Source organism: Phymastichus coffea, unplaced genomic scaffold (assembly GCF_024137745.1).
Source record: "Phymastichus coffea isolate CEN01 unplaced genomic scaffold, Cenicafe_Pcof_1.1 PCOF00040, whole genome shotgun sequence".
Taxonomy (NCBI): domain Eukaryota; kingdom Metazoa; phylum Arthropoda; class Insecta; order Hymenoptera; family Eulophidae; genus Phymastichus; species Phymastichus coffea.
In genome coordinates this window covers 1315334-1336397 of record NW_026706851.1, presented here as the reverse complement: position 1 = coordinate 1336397, position 21064 = coordinate 1315334, and the positions used below count along the sequence as shown (strand labels likewise).

General features: G+C 31.5%; 4 protein-coding genes across 5 annotated transcripts; 2 read left to right on the top strand and 2 right to left on the bottom strand.

Moving 5' to 3' along the window:
* Positions 1-5193: 5193 nt before the first annotated feature.
* LOC131664094 (A disintegrin and metalloproteinase with thrombospondin motifs like) lies at positions 5194-7467 on the bottom strand. The gene is made up of 10 exons (XM_058934961.1): positions 7417-7467; positions 6909-7168; positions 6602-6731; positions 6305-6450; positions 6165-6217; positions 5974-6082; positions 5689-5832; positions 5493-5619; positions 5314-5421; positions 5194-5232 (listed from the first exon to the last, which is right to left on the bottom strand). The coding sequence occupies exons 1-10, from the start codon at positions 7465-7467 to the stop codon at positions 5194-5196; spliced, it is 1167 nt and encodes a 388-aa protein (XP_058790944.1).
* A 2791-nt stretch (positions 7468-10258) lies between these two features.
* LOC131664051 (WD repeat-containing protein 82) lies at positions 10259-16535 on the top strand. Its single transcript, XM_058934903.1, has one exon. The coding sequence runs from the start codon at positions 14082-14084 to the stop codon at positions 15027-15029; it is 948 nt and encodes a 315-aa protein (XP_058790886.1). The 5' UTR covers positions 10259-14081; the 3' UTR covers positions 15030-16535.
* A 106-nt stretch (positions 16536-16641) lies between these two features.
* Positions 16642-19427, bottom strand: LOC131664105 (aspartate--tRNA ligase, mitochondrial). Of its 2 annotated transcripts, none has more exons than XM_058934976.1 (10): positions 19223-19427; positions 18857-19114; positions 18416-18784; positions 18161-18337; positions 17896-18075; positions 17733-17822; positions 17443-17655; positions 17158-17376; positions 16904-17087; positions 16642-16836 (listed from the first exon to the last, which is right to left on the bottom strand). In XM_058934976.1, the coding sequence occupies exons 1-10, from the start codon at positions 19310-19312 to the stop codon at positions 16673-16675; spliced, it is 1944 nt and encodes a 647-aa protein (XP_058790959.1). In that variant the 5' UTR covers positions 19313-19427; the 3' UTR covers positions 16642-16672. The 2 variants fall into 2 exon arrangements, with proteins under 2 accessions (XP_058790959.1, XP_058790960.1); XM_058934977.1 differs by having other exon boundaries at positions 18874-19114.
* Positions 19428-19831: 404 nt separating this feature from the next.
* Positions 19832-21053, top strand: LOC131664106 (U6 snRNA-associated Sm-like protein LSm4). Its single transcript, XM_058934978.1, has 5 exons — positions 19832-19971; positions 20037-20078; positions 20162-20260; positions 20464-20647; positions 20736-21053. Exons 1-5 carry the CDS (start codon positions 19969-19971, stop codon positions 20822-20824), a joined length of 417 nt encoding a protein of 138 aa, XP_058790961.1. The 5' UTR covers positions 19832-19968; the 3' UTR covers positions 20825-21053.
* Positions 21054-21064: the final 11 nt, after the last annotated feature.

Genomic DNA, 21064 nt, shown 5'->3' with positions numbered 1-21064 from the left:
GAAATAAAGCGAAATAAGGGGCGTCTTATAATTTTTAGCACTGCTGTAGTTATTTTTAAGCAAAAAAAAATTCATGAGAAAAATCAAGGATAAAAGTTTTTGAGAAAAAATAATTTTTTCCCTCTGCCCCTGGTATACATTTTTATGATTCTGCTACTATCTCTCTCCCCAATATAAACTATACTTCCCTTCATTCGACTTTACCTCTCCTGTATTAGCGCTTACCCCTACTCATGCTGGGACACTGTTCAAACAATGGCTGCTAGGAAGGCCACCGTTGACTTTTCCAGATGGTAATACACAGCTTTAGCAATCTCCCTTCTAATCTCTGATATGGCAATTGATATTCTCTCTGATGTCCTTTTTTTCTTAGTTAATATATACTTTTTCATAGAAGAGAGTACTTGAATTGATTCTGTAATTCTTAGACATGCCTCGTAAAAAGATCTTTTTCTGATTTATAATTCTGGCTAGATTTGGTACAACAACCAAATCTCATTATCTCTTCACGTAGCAACATTATTGCTGAATCATACGTAATGTTTTGCATCTTATTGAAAATAGGTATATTTTTCATACCCTGAAGGAATTTATTATAACGATCGCAGTGATTGTATCATACCAAAGTAAATATTATAATTGATATTGAAACCGTTGATTATTATCGATTGGTTATATGTACTCCTACTTATCAGAATATATTTACACAGCAGAGCGCTCTTATTTATATGAAAATTTCACTCACAAGGGAACCACCCCAACCCGATCTCACCGATTTGAATGATTTTGGGGCATATTGTAGTACTTGGAAAAAAATTAGAAACGTGTTTTTATTTATCGGCCCATAAGGGCTTTTAAGAGGTAAAATCCACCCTGAAAATTAACCCCTAAAATCAGTTTTTTTAATATTTCTCAGCATCAAATGGATATTTTTCAGTAAACTCAACGTTAAAAAATTTCTTATAAAAAGGCGCTTTTAAGGACATAACATTTATACCGAAGGGTTGCAACCTACTTTTTAATAGGGGTAAATATACTATTTTTTGTACTGTTTTACGTGTTTCTAAGGGGTGTTTCACCCCCTAGAAACCACCCCCGTCAAACTATCAGCAGGTTAATCCACCTAACCCTGGGATAAACAAGTTTAGTCGATTGTTATTTCTTGAAATAATTTAATCCTATGCATGAGCGAGCTACCTCAACTAACCAACCTGCTTTTAACCCACCAAACCCCCATAAACCACCCTTACCGAACCACACGCAGGCTAACCCATCTAATCCTGTGAAAAGCAACTTTAGTCGTTTGTTATTTCTTGAAATAATTGAATTTTACACCATAAGCGAGTTATCCCAGCTGTATAACATACCTCTTATCCATTTACCCCTAACCTATCTAACCCCCACCCTTATAAACCACCCTTACTGAAACACAAGCAGGCTAAACCTCCTAACCCTGGGAAACACGAGTTAAGTCGTTAGTTATTTCCTGAAATAATTTAATCCTACGCCTGAGCGAGCTACCTTAACTAACCAACCTGCCTTTAACCCACCAAACCCCCATAAACCACCCTTACCAACCAAATGTAGGCTAATAGACCTAACTTTGGGAGAATTGAGTTTATCAGTTGCTTTTTCTTAAAATAATTGATTTCTACACCGTACGTGGGGTATCCCATTTTTTTTTATAAAATATATCTGTAGCTCAAACATAATTTATGACAAATAAAAATATGTTTAATACATTTTATTTTAATAGTACCAAAATGGCGAGAAATGTCTAAACCATACCGTATTATAGCAACATTTTTACATGCTTCTACTTCGCAATGTATATTGCAAGAATCTCCAAAACTAAAATCAACAGGGTTATCTGTTTTAGCTGGTTTTTCAGCAATGTAACCGCTTTTATACCAAGCGTATTTAAAAATATTTGTATATCTTGGTGAAGAAAGCTGGTTATGGACAAGAGACTGCATTTTTATGATATTATTTCTTAAACGTAGATTAATTTCATAGTCCATCAGAATTACTTGATCTGATAAACGTCGAACGAAGTTTTTCCAGATACGAAATCCATAAACATCGAGTGGTTGGATGTTCCCTGTCGTTCCTGTGGAAATTCTTTTTTTATATTAACAATTTTGTTTGTTGGCATCGTTTCCCTTACAGCTTTATCGCAATGTCCACTCTAAGAGTCGAGTAAAAGTACAGATTAAGGTCCAATTTTAAAATGATCTAAAATAAAATAATGTCAAAATTTTTTTATGTCATTGCATTATAATAAACAAAAATATACTAACTTGTCGTTAATTTTCCAGATTTAGATGCTTCCACCTGCACATTTTCTGGTCTAAATAATGAAGATTCCACTATGGGACCGAATTGACCACTTTTTTCTTTTAATACTATAAAAAGTGGTGATAAAAGTTTCCCGGTTGCTGATATAGTTGACTGAATTGTATAACTGTGCGTTGTCGATGAAACCGACTGTACCAGACATTGCACCTGCTTTTCTCCTTCAACTGCTAATGTTCTTCCCGAGTGTATTTCTAATTGGAAACCACTCTGATTTGAATTATAAAAGTTTGCAATGCCGATTTCTGGTATACATGATTTAACATCAGCTACAAAAGCATCAGCATTGGTTTGTAGTTCTTCTTTATTTTCTAATATTTTTTTGGTGATAAATTTATTTATTTTTCTAGATACTATTCTATGAGCTTTTTTAAATTTTAGTAACCAATTTTGAGAAGCCTTAAATCTTATATTTTCATGGCCAACAATTTTTTGAGCTTGCAATGCCCATTTCCGTATATCTCGATCATGCACTATCGTACCAGCTGCAATAGCGGCTTTTAAATTATCAAACGTGTATTGGCAAATTCACGCAATTTTTTCTCGGTAAGTTCCATTTTTATTAATTATTTTCGCCGAACGCTTAAGTTGACTTATAGATGAAACTTTTTTGAATCTATGTTGTATAGTATCCAGTTTTAAGTTTTTGTTTTTTCCGCTCCTCCAAAATTCTACGGCTCTTTGTTTATAATCAAATGTGATTTCTTTATTATCATTTGTGCACTGATTTGTTGGTGCAAAATCAGGATCAGGAAAGTGATGTTGAACTTCATCTTCAATTATTTTAGATTCAGTATCTTTATAATCTTCATGAAAATCTAACGTCTCTTCAACAATCATATCAATATCATTAAACTCATACACGGCATCTATTAATATTTCTTTCAACTTTTCTGACAATTTAATTTCTTTGAAATTAATCTCGCTATCTGGTATTTGTAAACTTTGAAAATATGCTAATAATAAATTGACTACGTTCAAAGGATTGATCTTCATGTTTTAATCTAAAACAAAATTAAGATATAAATACTCTTTTTTGCATTTGAATAATTTTACAAAATACAAAAGAAAACCTAGTCTATAGATAGAATGCGATCATACATTTTTAACAGTTATATTTCACATGTTTACAAATCAAAATATTTGAATAAAATTATATATGATAAGTGACATAAATACTTACGTAGTAGACAAAAACTTTTCTTCTTGTTATATACTATACGAGGTCTGTCCGGAAAGTATCGGGCCTACCTTTATATTTTCGTGCTAGCGTTATTCATTATCATCTGGTGGGTGGCATCCTCCAAAGTAAACCCCACTTGATTAAATAATACGGTTCCATCGATGTTTCCACTTTTCTAAACAGTCCTGGAACTCACTTTTAGGGATAGCCTTAAGTACACTCGTCGCATTGTTTTCAACCGTTGTTTTATCATCGAATCGGTGTTCTTTGAGTGGTTTTTTTAGTTTTGGAAACAGCCAAAAGTCACAAGAGGCTATGTCGGGACTGTATGGAGGTTGTCGATGCAATGCGATATTGTGTTTGTTCAACAACTGCTGCACAAGATTGGATGAATGCGCTGGCGCATTATCGTGATGGAGAAGCCAGTCACCACTTTCCCAAAAGTGCGGCCGTTTTCTTCTTACTGCATCACGCAAACCTTTCAAAATTCGAACGTAGTATTCTTTATTGATTGTCTGACCTGTTGGTGCATATTCGTGATGTATGACACCTTCACAATCGAAAAAAACAATCAACATTGACTTAATGGTCTTGGCGATTCAGAATGCTTCCACTGTGAAGATTATTGTTTTGTTTCAGGATCATAACCATAAACCCATGATTCATCACCTGTAATAGCTTTTCTAAGCGCATTATCATCATTATTGACCATCTCCAGATTGTCGAGAGCGATTTCTAAGCGAATGTTCTTCTGCTCCATAACTCCACCCATAGTATGAAACGTGTTACGTCCATCAATAGTGGCAGTGTTATGGTCTGTATTGTCGAAGATGAATTGCAGAAAAAAATTTTTATTACGAAAGCTTGACACAAGTTTGGGAAAACTTTCAAGTTTTTTACGCGGGTTTGTATTAGTAGAATATTAATAGATGTAAATGGCCTCGATCTATCATTTAGTGCCGATTTACTCATAACAGTGACCTACATGACTAGACTGAGTCAAGCAGATCATAAATAAAATAACTTCACTCGGCTAGCCATTACTTTTTTATATAGGAAAAGTCTATGGTTCGAATCTTTTTCTCATCTGAATGAGCTTTGTGAATTTTGCATCTCACTTTTTAAGAAAAAAAATTAAAACGTAAGCGTCAAATAAATAACGTTCAATACATAGTGTTAAATAATAATAATGTTTATTCAAATTATATCATTTCATAAATTAATTTAATATCGTTTTCGTGTTATTTCAGAAAACTACTTTTATTTTTAATTAGTTTGCGTTGTTACATATTTCATTGCTCATAGTTTGCATTACCGATACTTTACTGTGTTAACAGATGGGAGGTCTTCTCGGCCCCTTCACCCCGCGAAAATATCATCGAATCTCCTTAAAGATACGTGTTTACTGTGGCAAGGTTCTTTGATGCGTTGACATTTATTTAAAGAACCTCAAAAAAATACGTTTTGTTAATGATGGACATGGGGTTTTATCTTTTGGTTACGGGAAAAGGTAATAATGTACAAATTAAAAGTAACAAACTTCAAAATCAATTATAAAAAATACTTAATGGTTATCGTAGAAAATAACATTTTTACATGTATAATTTTACTTAATACCACTAATTATTATTTGAAACCAGTAACTTTTGTAAAGCTTATGAAAATTCAGCGACACATGCTCCATTTATGCAGTGCTAAAATAAAGCAAACGATCATTACAATTACAATTAATTCTTATTTATAATTTGATTTAAAAAAAACGTGATAGCTCTTACCAAGCCTTTTCCACATGTAGAACCTTCAGCAGCGGGAGCTTTCCCAACACATTTCATGTTTATCATAGATTTTGTGCAGTGTAATTTCCAGCATACTGTTTCATTGAACTATCAAAATTAAAATTTTTGTAATTTACAAACTCAATTCAATTTGTCAACGTATAACATTAAATACTCACTATACATGGTTTTCCACCTCGCGCCAAACACTGTTCGTCTAAAGTTAAAAATTTACCTGGTAGAGGACGTATTACTGTACCCCCTATATTTTTAGGCCTGTTTTCTAGACAATTGGAAACTGTTAGGCTAAAAATAACTTACTTATTAAGATAATGCGTAAAAAGAATGTCATTTATAAGTATCCATGAAATTAACCTTGCAGATTCTTCCAATAGATTTTTGCTACATGGAGACCAACAAAGACTATTCACAGATCTGAATTTTGCACTTGCCATAATATAACCATCTTTCATAGAACAAGCGATTGCATCATCTTCACCATCATGAGGTAATCCCAATCTGTGAACAATCATTTATTTGCCTGAATGTTTTCCATGTATCGTCAACATTTTATTTTATTGATGAAGACAGTTATTTTGAAATAATTTGGGAGTTCAAATATAACTGTTATCATTTCAATTTTTACAATTTATGGCTTACAGATGCCCTATCTCATGAGTAGCTGTTATAATTCCGGCATAGCCTCCATTGTCTTCCAATATTGCTGTGTTTTTTCTTTTAGAGCATGCTTTTCCCGTAAAAGCTTTCCCTGATAAATTGAATAATGTTATGTTATAACATGTCTGGAAATCGAATATTAAAGGCATTATATATAACAATTCTATTAATACCTAATGCTGAAGATTTACAATAATTTGTAGTTTTTAAGCTACATATATCTCGCCTATTAAACAAATTATCAGTTGAGTGACATCATTCGATTGAGTTTAATTGACTATAATTAACGTAAATATAATCAAAGAATCAATACTTAGTCATAATCACAACCATATCTTTGGAAGTAATATATTTAGCCTCGGTATCAAAATATATTCCAGCATCTACTAGTGCTTTTTTGGCCTGTATTCGACCACTATCATCTAAATTATTGTGTATGAATTTTAATGCCATTTCATCCTGAAAGCAGAATATTATCACTAAACCATTTCGAATTTTTAAATGTTTGCACAGAACATTTTTTCAAAAATATTATTAAATATTTTGAATTGTAAATGTAAACATAATAATCAATGTTATTATATTTTTCGTATCAAAAGTTGATGATTACTTGTGCTAAGATTACGCCAGCAATATTAAGCTTTACTTCAGGCGATTTTAAGACGCTATACCGCAAATCTACACCATTCCAGAAAGGTACTAAATAATTCATTGCTAAGTGAGGGTCTTGACCAAGATGCCTATAAATATTTATATATATATATATATGTATATGTATATATATGTATACATTTTTTATTTTTAAAATGAAATTTTCTAGAATATAATATCTATGTTGTAGTTTAGACCTAATAATAAAGTAGCTCGAGGAACATAGTTACAAATTTCATATGAACTGAAATTAGTGTTGAACTTACTTATAAATAGATGCATCAAGCACAACTAAAATTTCTGGATAGAAGACCTTCAAGGGTTGTTGTCTTTTCCTCTTTTTTATATATTTTTGATAATACCTAATTGTATCATCCGACAGTTCGTATCGGAGAGTTGAGCTTTGACTTGATATTTTAAAAATAACATGATCTTCCACCCTCGTTTGATTACGTATTTTAGATATTTCATTGATCAAGCGTTGAGGAAGAGGACTTATAGCCAAATCTGTATCAATCATACCGTCCTATAGTAAAAAATACAGCAATATATATAAACTGCTTGAGCAGGTAACAATAATATTCATAGAAGCTTGTTATTGATTACTGCAAAGAATTTTTTCTAAATAATGTCGACATATTTTCAAATGAGAATCAATTATAACAATTTTACTGATTTTTATTTAAATATTTTAGATTGATTCAAATTCAACAAAACTATACAGTTAGTTTAAATTTATACGTATCTATTTATATTTGATTTCTTTATACTCACGTAAAATAGATCAGTATGTTCTTCTAATTTGTATTCCACTAATGAAACCATATTTTGTGAGTCCTGATAAATTCCATTGATATTATCCAAAACCTTTCATAGAATAATTTGAACTTTTTCATTAGAATATCATTATAACATAATATAAATAACATATACGTAACGTAAATATAATAAGAATAGCAATAAATCACAAATGAAACATATTCAATTTTATCAAAAAACGCACATTTAAAGATATAGTATAAAGATCATGCAGATTTTTAAATAAACAAATATACGAAAATAAAAGACTGATCTTTTTGTGATAAGTGCCTTTAGTGCCGCGAGCGTATGTGCTATTATTTTAGTGATCTACAGGTATTAACCATTCTACTTCCTTACATTAGGCAATGAAGTATACTGAACACGTGAAGAATTTTTCGAAGATGTTTTAATATGCCATATCGGTGTCTTTTTTCCAATTAAGATATTATCTCGCTGTTTCAACTCTATATCATAATGCCTACCAAAAGCCACAAAAGATAATACACGGTTCTGCGATGATAGTCGACGGTTGGTTTTTGTTGTAAGTAAGAGATTAATTTTTATGAATTCGTAGTTAGAAACTAAAATATTTTAAATGAAAATGTATTTATTTTTAAAGAAAAATATTTTTTTTTATACATAGTTAAATTATACCTTGATCACGTTCAGCTTTGAATACTCTAGAAAACTCTTCATCCGTCATCATACTGTAAATCTACAAAATGAATTTTCCCGAAAAGAATTTAATTAACTTATAGTTATATGTATGGCATAAAGCGCACATTCACATGTGCTCTACTTCAAATAGAATGTCGCACATCAAAGTTTCAACTCACGCACATCATATCATAAATTAGTTACGGTACATTTTTATAAAAACTAACGTACTTGCCCATTCGAATTCACATTTATGAAGAGCATTTCCATCAAAAACACTACCTTGAAGCTGATGCAAAATTTCATTTTATCAACCAATTACGGTATTATCTATATGTATGAAGTATATCCAGTACGATGGAACAATGTTAAACTCATGCATCTAAATTTTCAACGCTTGCAAACTTTGTCACCATTAAGCAGACGAGTACTCACAACCGGACAATTAATACGTCTATCATGCCGTGTTCTCATATCAAACTAACTTCTTTTTCAGACAAGACTCGCATAAATAGTCGTATGGGACTCATAAATAAACCAACAAACATACGGGCTACATGTAATCGTGCCGGCTCCAAATAGCTGCAATATTGTTGAAGAATTTCATGTAAGTGTGTCATTATATTGAATTGTTTTCACAACATAAGTGATTTATATTTAATTATATTTATATATAAATATATTACAAATTGAAAGCTTATAATAATTTGGGTGTGCGTGTATTCCAAATAAATTATAAAAAGCTATATTAGAATTTAGAATTAGTAGGTCATTCAGTCTTGTGAAATGCAGAAGTGGAAAAGAAAAGAAGTGAAATTTAGAGAGTGTTTGTAAGTAGGTGATTTATTAAACATAATGAAAGATTGAGCAAACAACCAAAATCATACCAATTATAATTTTTCATAAAAAAACGTTTCTTTTCAGCCTTTTGTCATAAAATTAACGTTTTTACTCGAAAATTATAATTAACATTGCACCGCTTATGACGACTACGATATCACATGAAGAATTATAATATATCATTATACAGCTTTCCATAATTAAATTTAGATGATGATGAAAATCGGGTATTATTTGACAATTATCAGTTAATTAATTTTCTTTAAGTTCTATTTTTTTTATTTCTTACTAACTATGTAATCAATATTTTATAATTCACACCACAAACCACAACTCAAAATCTATATGCATGAAATATACCACAGTGAAATTGAAACAACTTTAACCTACACAATAAGTAATATTTACAATGTATTACTTCATTTGGGAACATATGCTCTAAATTTTTTCATTGCATCTGTTTTAACTATCCTATTGAATATGTGACAGCGTTGCGCATATATGCAAAAATATGCGGGCAACACTGTACAGTGTGGAACATTGTACAATTAAAATTAACCGATTAAATAAATTTACCGATGCAACCCTCTTGATACATATCGCAGCTCCGCAATCGTCAGTAATTCTTAAAAGTTCCAGAAAATGCTGCCGTAACAAATCGGGGTGTTGTCATACGAGCAACATGGGCAAAATTGCAGGGAAGGACTGGTCTCTTCGGGAGAGGCTTCTTAAATTACTTCGATTAAATAAGTTCATTTAATTAGTTGATTTTTAAATAAGCCTCTTCCTCGAGATAAAAGTCTATTTGTTTACAGTTGAGTTGCGGTAGCCAACTATGTTCAATTGTAATAGTTGTATTAAAGTGATCAACATAATATAAACAATACAGTTAATAAAAATTAAATTAAAAATTAATATAAATTAAAAATAGCGTTTCCAAAAGCATCTTGTTTCTCAACAATAAGAATTTCATAAAAATTAACAAAAGGAATTGAACCTTATGTCCAACCATCAGTAGCGCGAATATAATTTCGCATTATTTTTAAAAATTTCGCGATATTTCTAAAATTACGAATTTTAGTAAATGTACTATTCGTCTAATAAAATTAAGTCTTCGAGCTCTCATTCCATTTGGCACCCAAAATATCGCGCGCGTATGTGTATGATCTAGTAATTTTAAAAAATCTTAGCCTTCATTGTAAAAATACTATATCGACTGTAAAAATACTAATTATAGTAAAATTGCGTTACCCCATTCAACGATGTTATATATTCAAATAGGCATGCGTCATATTGAAATATCAACATCAACCATGATTACTACCTAATGTTACATCGCTCTTTTTATCATCTACTTTTTCAGTAACTAGAACACCATAGCGCGTTCCGCGCACCCAATATACGTAAATGCAATATAATGTTGAAATACTTAACGGTATTATCATTATTGATACGTAAAGAAAGTAAAATAGTCTAATGTGCATAATTTACATAAATAATTTTATTGATATAATTCTATATAAACATAATTTTTAACAAACGAAGTTTGTCTTTAATTACCTAAATACATTTTTAATGAATTCCAAGAATGCACTCGAGACATAGCTATGTACAATTAACTGTGATTGAAAACATTTCTTCGAAGATCAATACCAATTTTGTCTAAAATTTGTTCTTAAGATTTATTAATAGTTATTGTAAAAGCCAAACGCATTGGAAACTGACGTCTTTTAAAAGTAAATGGATATATATTTTCACAATACGGAGTAATCCAATTAAGAAATACTATGTTATTGCGTTCGTCTCCTGTCAATATTTTTGATTTTAACAAATGATTAGAAAGATCAATTATTTGTAATCTTGTTCCATTACATAATCCATACATACATAATCCATTACATAATAATATTACATAATCCATTACATAAACATACCATCATGTTAATTTTCTGATTAACATGACCATGCAGAATTTTCTTATACGTAATTTATGAGAAAGAAAATTAGGTGGATTTAGTGAATTAAGATATTCTGGTAAATGGATATCTTGCATATTACCATTGTCATAATTTTCTGTATTTTCTTGTCATAATTTATGCTAGTACATGTGTTCAGTACTTTTATTTAATAAATTAGTAATTTTATTATTATCTACATCAGTATTTCTGGCTGATAGAATTGTACAGTGACTAATTTCAGAAAACTTTTTTTTTATTAATTTTTCAAAAATATTTTGTACAATGCATTAATTATGCAATATTATGGAAGCTGTAAATTATTGTCATGATCATTTATTTAATGATCTATTATCGAAATCCAATAAATATTTTGCAAATTCAAGTTCATATAGTAAGACTTTCTATTAGATTTTAAGTTAAATATCATAAAAATTAGACATAATTAAGAGTTTTTATAATAAACAAATTGAGAATTTCATTACATATTCCATTAACTTTAATTGGAAACAGTTGTCTGAAATCACCACTTAAAACCATTATTTTTACCACCAAGTGGTTGATCAGTCTTCAAATATTTTAATGTTCTATTTACGATTTCCAAAGCACATTTTAGGGCCATTGGTGCTTCATTCCAAATGAAAACTTTTGTATGTTTCAAAGTAATTAGATTGTATTTTTGTATTTGAAGATAAATTACTAAACATCAGAATTGGCAAACCATAAGTTTTATGCACTGTTTTTCCATTTGGTAGCAATGTAGCAACAATACCGGTATAGGCCTTTATTAAATATTTGATATTATCTGACATTATAAGATCGTAAATGACAGTATAAACGAAAGTTTTGGTTTTATTTACATTCTATTTTATAGATTTAGCGTACACACATTTCGCACGTCATAATGGCTTGTTTTGATTTGTGAAATTCGGAGGAATAGTCGATATAAAATAATTTTTTTTTTATTACTCCAAGTTTATTTACAATCTGTGTCACGTATTGAGACAATAAGAAAATGTTTATTAAACAGCAGTTTATTATACTCTTATTATACTAGCAGTTATTATATTAGCAGTTTCTTATTATATTAGCAGTTTATTATACTCTAGTGAGTATACTGTTTTTATTTTACAGTATGATTGAAATAATTCTGTTAATTTATTTGCGCATTCATTAGTTTATGTTCTTTAGTCTGGTGTTGATGATGGATGTCTTGAGAAGTTTGTTGACAAGCTTATTTGGATGGTTTTGAAGATTGAAATTATATTTTGCGTAGCATTTTTTAATTTCTTCTTTAACTTCTTTAACCGTTCTTTTACTTCTAATCTATTAATCATTTCAGATAATTTCATTAGGTTCGAATCATGGAGCCCGTATTATATTGCGTAGAACTTTCGATTGAAATCTTTTCAGGATTTAGATATTCAAGTTAGAAGCAGCATCCCATAGTTGATCCCACAGCATGCCATATGTCCAGAGTACAGCTTTATATAACAACAGTTTGTTTTCAATTGACAGCTCCGATTTTGTTCCGATGAACCAGTACATTTTTCTCCATTTGAGACCCAACTGTTTACGTTTAGTAAATATATGTTCTTTCCATGTAAGTCTTCAGTCTAGATGAATACCTAGATATTTTACTTGATTGCTTTGCGGAATATATTTATTGTTTAATCTAATAGGAGGGACAGGTCTCTTTTCGAAGTGTTGTATGTATTGATTTGCTTTCATTTACTATTATTCTTCAGGAGTTAAACCAATTTTGAAGGTGATTTTTTAACTAGTTTTGTAATGTTTTGGTAGCTATTTTTGCTTCTAAGTGTACTGTTAAAATTGCTGTATTATCTGCATATGTTACTGTCAAGATATTAATAGACTTTGATAGGTCCGAGGTATATAACAGATATAGTGTTCGACCTAGAACACTGCTTATATTAACAGATGTTTTGATATGTTTTTATTTAGTTTAACTTAATAGTCTCTATTGCTTAGATAAGACTGGAACAATTCGTAGTGAGACCGAGGAAAAAATCTCTTAAGATTGTGCAGTAGCCCTTTATGCCAAACCTTGTTTAAAATTTGAGTTGAAAAATATCTCTTCATTCCTCTACAAACTTAAATCCTTTCCACATACCACCCACCATACTACAGTGCTATTTTAACCAGTCTCAAAACAAAAAGAAAATATACAAAAATATAAAAACTAATGTCAATCAATAATAATAAATTCAAATTACTATCGACACCGCACGACACCTGGCGATGGTACGGTAAAGCTCTTGCTTTGCACACCAACTAATAAGGAAAAGAAGCAGTCCGACTCTATATATCATTATTTGGCGACGAAAGCAACGGGGCAATTCTGTGGGCGCTGTATTTGATTTTATTTTTACAGTCTAGTGAAAAGTAATTATCATTGAACTGAAGACTGTTCAGACAATCAATAAATGACTATTTTGCCTATCGAGTAATTTTATAAATAATTTGTAAGCACATGACGCACCATTGCTTGGCGCAAATCAAACACGTCCAAGTTACTCGTGAAAACAACTTATGACAAAAATATATGCATTCTTCTCTTTCTGCCCCTCCAACGCAGAATCACCTCGTTGCCACTACCGAATTTCGTATCTGAATACGACCTTAACATTACTTAACATGGCGACGGCATAGGTAGCAATAGACCATCAGTATACAAGCACAAGATGCAAATAAAATTTTCTGTAACGAAAAAAACTCGCAAGGGTTGAACAAGGAACGGGGTTGTCGACGATGGGCAGCCACTTGATGAACCGAGCAACGCAATTGTTCTCTGATGTCGATTAGATTAACTATAGATTAGATTTTCTCCCGTCTACGACTCAGGAAAGAACGCGCGTGCGCATGCAAGTCCGAGTAGAGAAAGAAGAGCTGGAGAGAGAGAAAGAGAGAGAGAGGTAACAGCGGCACTCGGCAGCAACAACGAAATCGATCGAGGAAGTTGCCGTCACGCCGGTCGTTTATAGTCACGCGCAGTCCTGGTGCCGCTAAAGCAGCAAGCATAAAGATAACGTGGATTGCAAAGCCAAAGAAATAGTAACGAATAAAGGAAAGAGAACGATCAAGGGGAATAGATACAGCCAACGCGCGTTCGAAATAGAGGGTTAACGCGGGAACGGTGCCTCTCTCCACAAGTTGCACGTCACCATGAAGCTCGTCGACAACGTGGTACGGAGCTTCAAGGTGGCCAAAATCTTCCGCGAGAACACTGACCGCATCAACAGCATTGACTTCTCCACTACCGGCGACACGCTGATATCATGCTCCGAAGACGATCAGATCGTTATCTACGATTGCGAGAAGGGCACACAGATACGCACTGTCAATTCAAAGAAGTATGGCGTCGATCTCATTCACTTCACCCACGCCAAGAACACTGCCATCCACAGCAGCACCAAAGTCGACGACACCATTCGCTACCTGAGTCTGCACGACAATAAGTACATCAGATACTTTCCCGGCCACACCAAGAAGGTCGTTTCGCTTTGCATCAGTCCCATCGAAGACACTTTCCTCTCGGGCTCCATTGACAAGTCGCTCAGACTTTGGGATCTGCGATCACCTAATTGCCACGGGGTCATGAACGTTGCCGGCCGACCGGTCGCCGCCTACGACCCGGAGGGCTTGATTTTCGCGGCCGGCGTCAATTCCGAGTCCATTAAGCTGTACGACCTGAGGAGCTTTGACAAGGGTCCATTCACCAACTTCAAGCTCCAGCATGAGAAAGAATGCGACTGGACAGGGTTAAAATTCAGTCGGGACGGCAAAACTATTTTGATTTCCACCAATGGCAGCATCATCAGACTTATAGATGCCTTTCATGGCACTCCATTGCAAACATTCACAGGTTATCTGAACAATAAAGGTATCCCTATAGAGGCTAGCTTTAGTCCAGACTCCCAATTTGTGTTCAGTGGCTCTACTGATGGAAGGATACATGTGTGGAATGCAGACACTGGTTACAAAGTTTGCGTTCTCAATGGAGATCATCCTGCACCTGTACAGTGTGTACAGTTTAATCCTAAGTACATGATGTTGGCGTCTGCTTGTACAAATATGGCCTTTTGGCTACCAACAGTAGATGACATGTCTTAAGGATATACTGCAATGCCTTGTCTCTGCCAATTGCAAGTTACAAAAATCAAAGTGTCACAGTGGTCAGCATCTGAGCTGGTTCCTGCAAAACAAGTTACTGTAAATTGTTGTAACGAGAATTCAACATTGCACTCTGTAAAAATGGAACACTCTTCTATAAATTTATATTGATGTATAAACTACTAGTGACAATGGACACTACTAAGATTCATAGCATTGTTGTGCCACGAGATTATATTTATAAGTGGCTTGATTTTTTACATTAGCCAACTTGAAATGTTGACTAAATACTAAAGTATTTAAATATGTCGTCCACATGCGGTTATTTCTTGAAAACTATGTTTCATGAACGTTATGTCATTTTATAGTCATATTTCTAAATGTTCACAGGCTTATTGTCTTAGTTATAACAGCTTATAATACCAAGTTCTCAGCATTTCATAACATAGCTTCTAATACATATTTAAAATTTATTTTCTATATACACCTCAAGTTTTAAGTTAATTAGTAAAGAGTTTGTACTCTAGATGTCACAGCAGGGAAATTTAATATATTTTTTTCAAAATTATTATGCGTAGAACTATTGTTTGTATACTGATAATGAAGCATTATCAAAGTTGACTGTAACTTAAGCACAAAAGTGATTTTAAGGAAATTAAAATTTAATTTAGTCACATATTTATTTACTTTTGTAATGTTTTCTAAATATTTAATATTTTTTAATTATTTAGACAATGAAGCCTTGTATGCCTGACTTCTATTGAAAAAATATTAAACCGTAAAAAATCTTCCTTATGCTTACTGAATGTGGTATGAAAATTCATAAAAAACGTTCAAAATATTATTAAGAAAATAGGCAGACAATTTTGTGTAGCTATTAAAGCAACAAAAAATTCTTGTAAAATTCCAGTATAGTTATATTTTGAACTAAACTGTAAAGTTATCTCTTTTTCTTGACGACATTTGTGATGAATGTATTAATTTTCTCCTAATGTAATTTCATTGTGTGTGATAAGTGTATGAATGATATTTGTAAAATAGTATTTTTTATAATGAAATAAAGAAAACTGAGATGTATAATGGTAATTATCTATAAATAGTGGTTGATAAACATTATTAATATAACTCAGGGCTAAAAGAAAGTACCAGATAAAAACTATTAATATAAATACATTTGTACCCAACATTTTTTATGAGAAATTTAAAAATAATGAGAGATTTCAACTAACTCTGCACAGATTACTTTTATTTTACTGCCAATAATTAATATCATTATCATATGAGAAGTAAATAAATATCCACTTCTAAAATTTTCTTAAGGAGTATTACAATAAATAAATTACATGTGTAATTTACTAGAATATTCAAGAGTAAATCAAACTTGAAAAGCTTCCAAATGAATAATTCATAATGCACTAAATATAGCAGTTCAAAATGAAATTTATAATAATTTTCAAATGAACCAATTGTTATTACATTGTAACTTTATTTCTTATGAAATCGTAAATAAAATATTTCTTTTGTACACTAAAAGTTTTTGTTTATTACTGTTTACATAGTATTAAACTTCATCAAAAACAATGTTATTATAACTTTTTTGTTTATTGTTCTATTAAATACAACAATGGTTTATGTACAAAATTTCATTGATTGTCAATAACTTGAATGTGATATAATTTTTTATCTTCTTCAGAAATTGATGTTGGAGCATCAGACATTAAATCGCGTCCTTCCATAGTTTTTGGAAAAGCTATGACTTCTCGAATACTAGATGCTTTGCATATTAAAGAAATATACCTATCTAAACCTGAATAAATGAAACTAGTCAGTAAAACTATATTTAACTAATCTGTTAAATTTAACATTTATTTTACCTATAGCAATTCCACCATGTGGAGGTGCCCCACTGTCTAAAGCATCGAGTAAATAATACATCTTCGATGAATCAATATTCAACATTTCTAATATTTGTTCTTGCAATTTTCTTTGATGAATACGAATAGATCCCCCGCCGATTTCCGATCCATTCATAACTAGATCATACTGTAAGCCTCGAACCTGCACATTTCATAAATTATTATTTTAAATTATTCAATTTATTATTATTATTACTTGAACTTATGGATACCTTTGTTGGATCTGTATTCAAATATTTCATATCCTGAGGATGAGGCTGAGTAAATGGATGGTGAGTAGCTTCCAAAATGTTTTTCTCATTGTTAAATGTAAATAAGGGAAAATCAAGTATCCAAACAAACTTATACTCGGATGATCTAATCTTTTCATTTTCATTTCTAGATTCTATGATGTTAACAAATTCAATTCTTATTCTTCCAAGGAGTTGCCTCTAAATAAAAGAAAAATTTTATATTGAAAATTTCTTATTACAAAATATTTTCACAAATAAACTCACAGCATCTAATTTAGGTCCATAAGTTAATAATAAAATGTCATCTTTTGCTAAACTAAGGTTTTCAACAATACTTCTTCGTGAATCCTCTGAAAATAACCCTTGTAACTCATTCATGTTCAAATTATTTACTTTCAATTGAATGAACTTGGCTCTTTGAAACATTTGCTTTGATAATTGATTTAGCTTTTTTTTAGTAGAGTTGGTAAAATGTTGCTACAATAAAATAGAACGTACATTGTAAACAGACAATAATATAGTAATTACGAATAAACTAAATTTCAGTCAATTACTTGTTTTCCACTGAATACTGTTGCATAAATACTATAAGCTTGATTAAAATTGGTGTCTATACTTTTAATGATTGAAGATATGTTGTGAATCTATAACATTTTTTAACATGATATATTACACCAGTTTGGTGCTTACATGGGTACCTCAATGTAATAGGTTTACTTGTCCAGGTATCCTAAGATCAGGGCAGTCTGTGCCATACTTTTCCATTGCCTCTTCATATGTTAAATAGTCAAAAGGTGTTTTGATTTTTCCTAAAAATTCAGGCCAACTGTTTAAGATTACATTTTCTGTCATTTCCATTATACTCTTGCGATCAATAAAAGACATTTCTATGTCCAACTGCAAATAGTAAAATTTTATGTGTGTGTGTGTGCGCGCGCGCGCGCGCGCGTGTGTGTGTATGTGTGTGTGTGTAAAAACTTACTTGAGTGAATTCTGGTTGTCTATCATGTCTTGAACCTTCATCTCTATAGCATTGGGCTATTTGGAAATATTTATCCAAACCTCCAACCATTAATAGTTGCTTAAACTGTTGAGGGCTTTGAACCAGAGAATAAAACTTTCCTGCATGTTTTGTTGGAACAATAAATTCTTGTGCACCCTGAAAATATAAGCACAGAGTGAATGTAATGTTATATTTACAGTACATGTTATTATATAGCTTAGGAAAATCTATTACTCCAGAAGTTTTACAAAATAGTGTGGGAGTAGCAATGTCACAAAAGCCACATTGGTATATTAAATATTCTCTCATTTTCATAGTGACCCAAGACCTTATCCTTAAATTTCTTTGCAATTCAGGAAATCGTAGAGCTAAATATCTATACTGCATTTGAAGTGATTCTTTAGCTTTATGGAAACTTCTTATGGAAAAAGGCAATTGAGGCATAGATGAATTGAGAACTTCTAATGATTCTATTTGAACTTCAATATCTCCTGTATTCATTTTTTTATTACATTGAAACTCAGGTCTAGGCAAAACCACTCCTTTTACTTTCAATACTGCTTCATATGGTAACTTTTGTATTTTATTAGATACATCATTTTTCTGGAAAAAAACCAATAAAAAATATTATACATATTGACATTAATTGCTCTTATAAATAAAACTAAGATATACTTCATCTTGAATAATACATTGGGTGGAACCATATGCATCTCTCAATATAAAAAATTTTCCAAGTCGCTGAAATTCCAACCATCCACAAAGCTCTACATTTTCATGTACATTGTTAATATTCAACTCTCCACAAGTATGAGTTCTATTTACAAATTTATTGGTTGACGTTGAATCTTTTTTCAAATCATCTACCAAACTTATAGAGGATACTTGATGATTATATTGTCTTATGAATGGTTTGTAGACATTTATTGAAAACTAGAATGTAAAAAAAATTTACATTACAAACAAGTGATCACATAAAACAAGGCAAATCACTTAAAAATCGGAGACTGTTATAAAAACTATTGATAATTAAATGCTTACTCTTTGCAACTTCCTATTAATTTTATAACATGTAAAATAACCTTGCTGAACGAAAAATTGCATCATTTTATGAGTTTGTCTCATGTTCATAGTAGTTAAATTATTATTTTGCAGATTTTATGTATATGGTTTTCCGAAGATAAATTAAAAACGACTAGTTATAATATTTAGTTAATTATAATTATTTAGTTATAGATACAAAATCAGTAAAATTTAACAGATTAAATCATTTTTATATATTTGTAAAATGAGTATGTAGGTTACTGGTCGAGTTCAGTTCCGCTTTCGCTCATTCTCCATTCTTAAATCTCAACTTGACTACTACTCAGGGTCTGTCTCCATAGGGCCTGCCTGAGTCCGTCCGAGCCGGCCGAGATTTTTTATGGGCACGCCATCTCTATAATTTCGTATCCAATGGCGAGTTTCATAGTGAATGGCTGCGTTTACATAAACGAGCCCGATCGGACGCAGCCAATACGAGAAACGCATGAACACGAAATTATAGAGATGGCGTGCCCATAAAAAATCTCGGCCGGCTCGGACGGACTCAGGCAGGCCCTATGGAGACAGACCCTCAGCTGCTACTCAGTCTTAATATATCTCCGATTTCCGACTCACAGATCTCAGAGTTTTAGCTTTTAGAGTAATTCGGTAATTCAATGCAAACTACAGTGTTTACATTTAATACTCTGAAAAGTGACATTTATATTCTAAAAATCGCAAAAGTCGTAATCTTCTTTTAAAAAATGGTAAGGAAAATGGATGGATAGAATTTTACAAAATTGATAGTATTTAAAAATATTTTTAATTCCAGTTACCTTTATCCTTATTACGTACAGCACAAAATCATCCGATGGTGAGATTCTAACCTTTATTACAATTGTTTTTACTCGTATAATTTTTCTAACTATTCATTAAAATTATTTTTTATTGATTCAGCTGGTTGAATTAAAAAATGGCGAAACTTATAATGGCCATTTAGTCAGCTGTGATAATTGGATGAATATTAATTTAAGAGAAGTTATATGTACTTCCAGGGTAAGTAAAAAAAAATATCTGTTTAAATATAAATATAACATGGAACTAAAACAATTTATTTCAGAATTAAAGAAGAATTTAGTATAATGAAAAATTTAATAACTGCCATGCTTTAAATGCTTACAAAATTAATTCTATTTGTCATAGAATATGAATTATCATTATACAAATATAAGTATAGATGTGTACATTTGTTCATTTAGGATGGTGATAAATTTTGGAGAATGCCAGAATGCTATATTCGAGGAAGCACTATCAAATATCTTAGAATCCCTGATGAAGTTATTGATATGGTTAAGGAAGATGTCCAAATGAAATCCAGAGGCAGAGGCGAAATGAAAGGCAGGGGAGGACAAAATCAAAGAGGAGGTAGAGGTAGTGGACGAGGTATGTATTATTACCAAAATGCATAGTCATTGGGACAAAAACTTTAAAAACATTTCAGTATCAAACAATAATATAAATTCAATTTTAGGAACATTTGGCGGGAGAGGAGGAAGGGGACCTATACCTATTGGTAGAGGTGGTAGCAGTCAAGGAAACAAAAACAAAAAACTAAATTAGTTTATTTATATTAGTTTCACTACATAATATTGATAAGTAAATATACAATGTTTTTGTATGACAGTTGCAAAATTATAAAATTGTTTCTTAGAATTTTGAGTCTTTACATTAATCTAGAAATACATGGCTTTTGAATACTTTTTATTGAATATTACACTCAACAAAAATAACATACCATAATTTATAAATATTTATGTATTGACCATTCAATTATTAAAGATTGCACATATCGAAATGGAA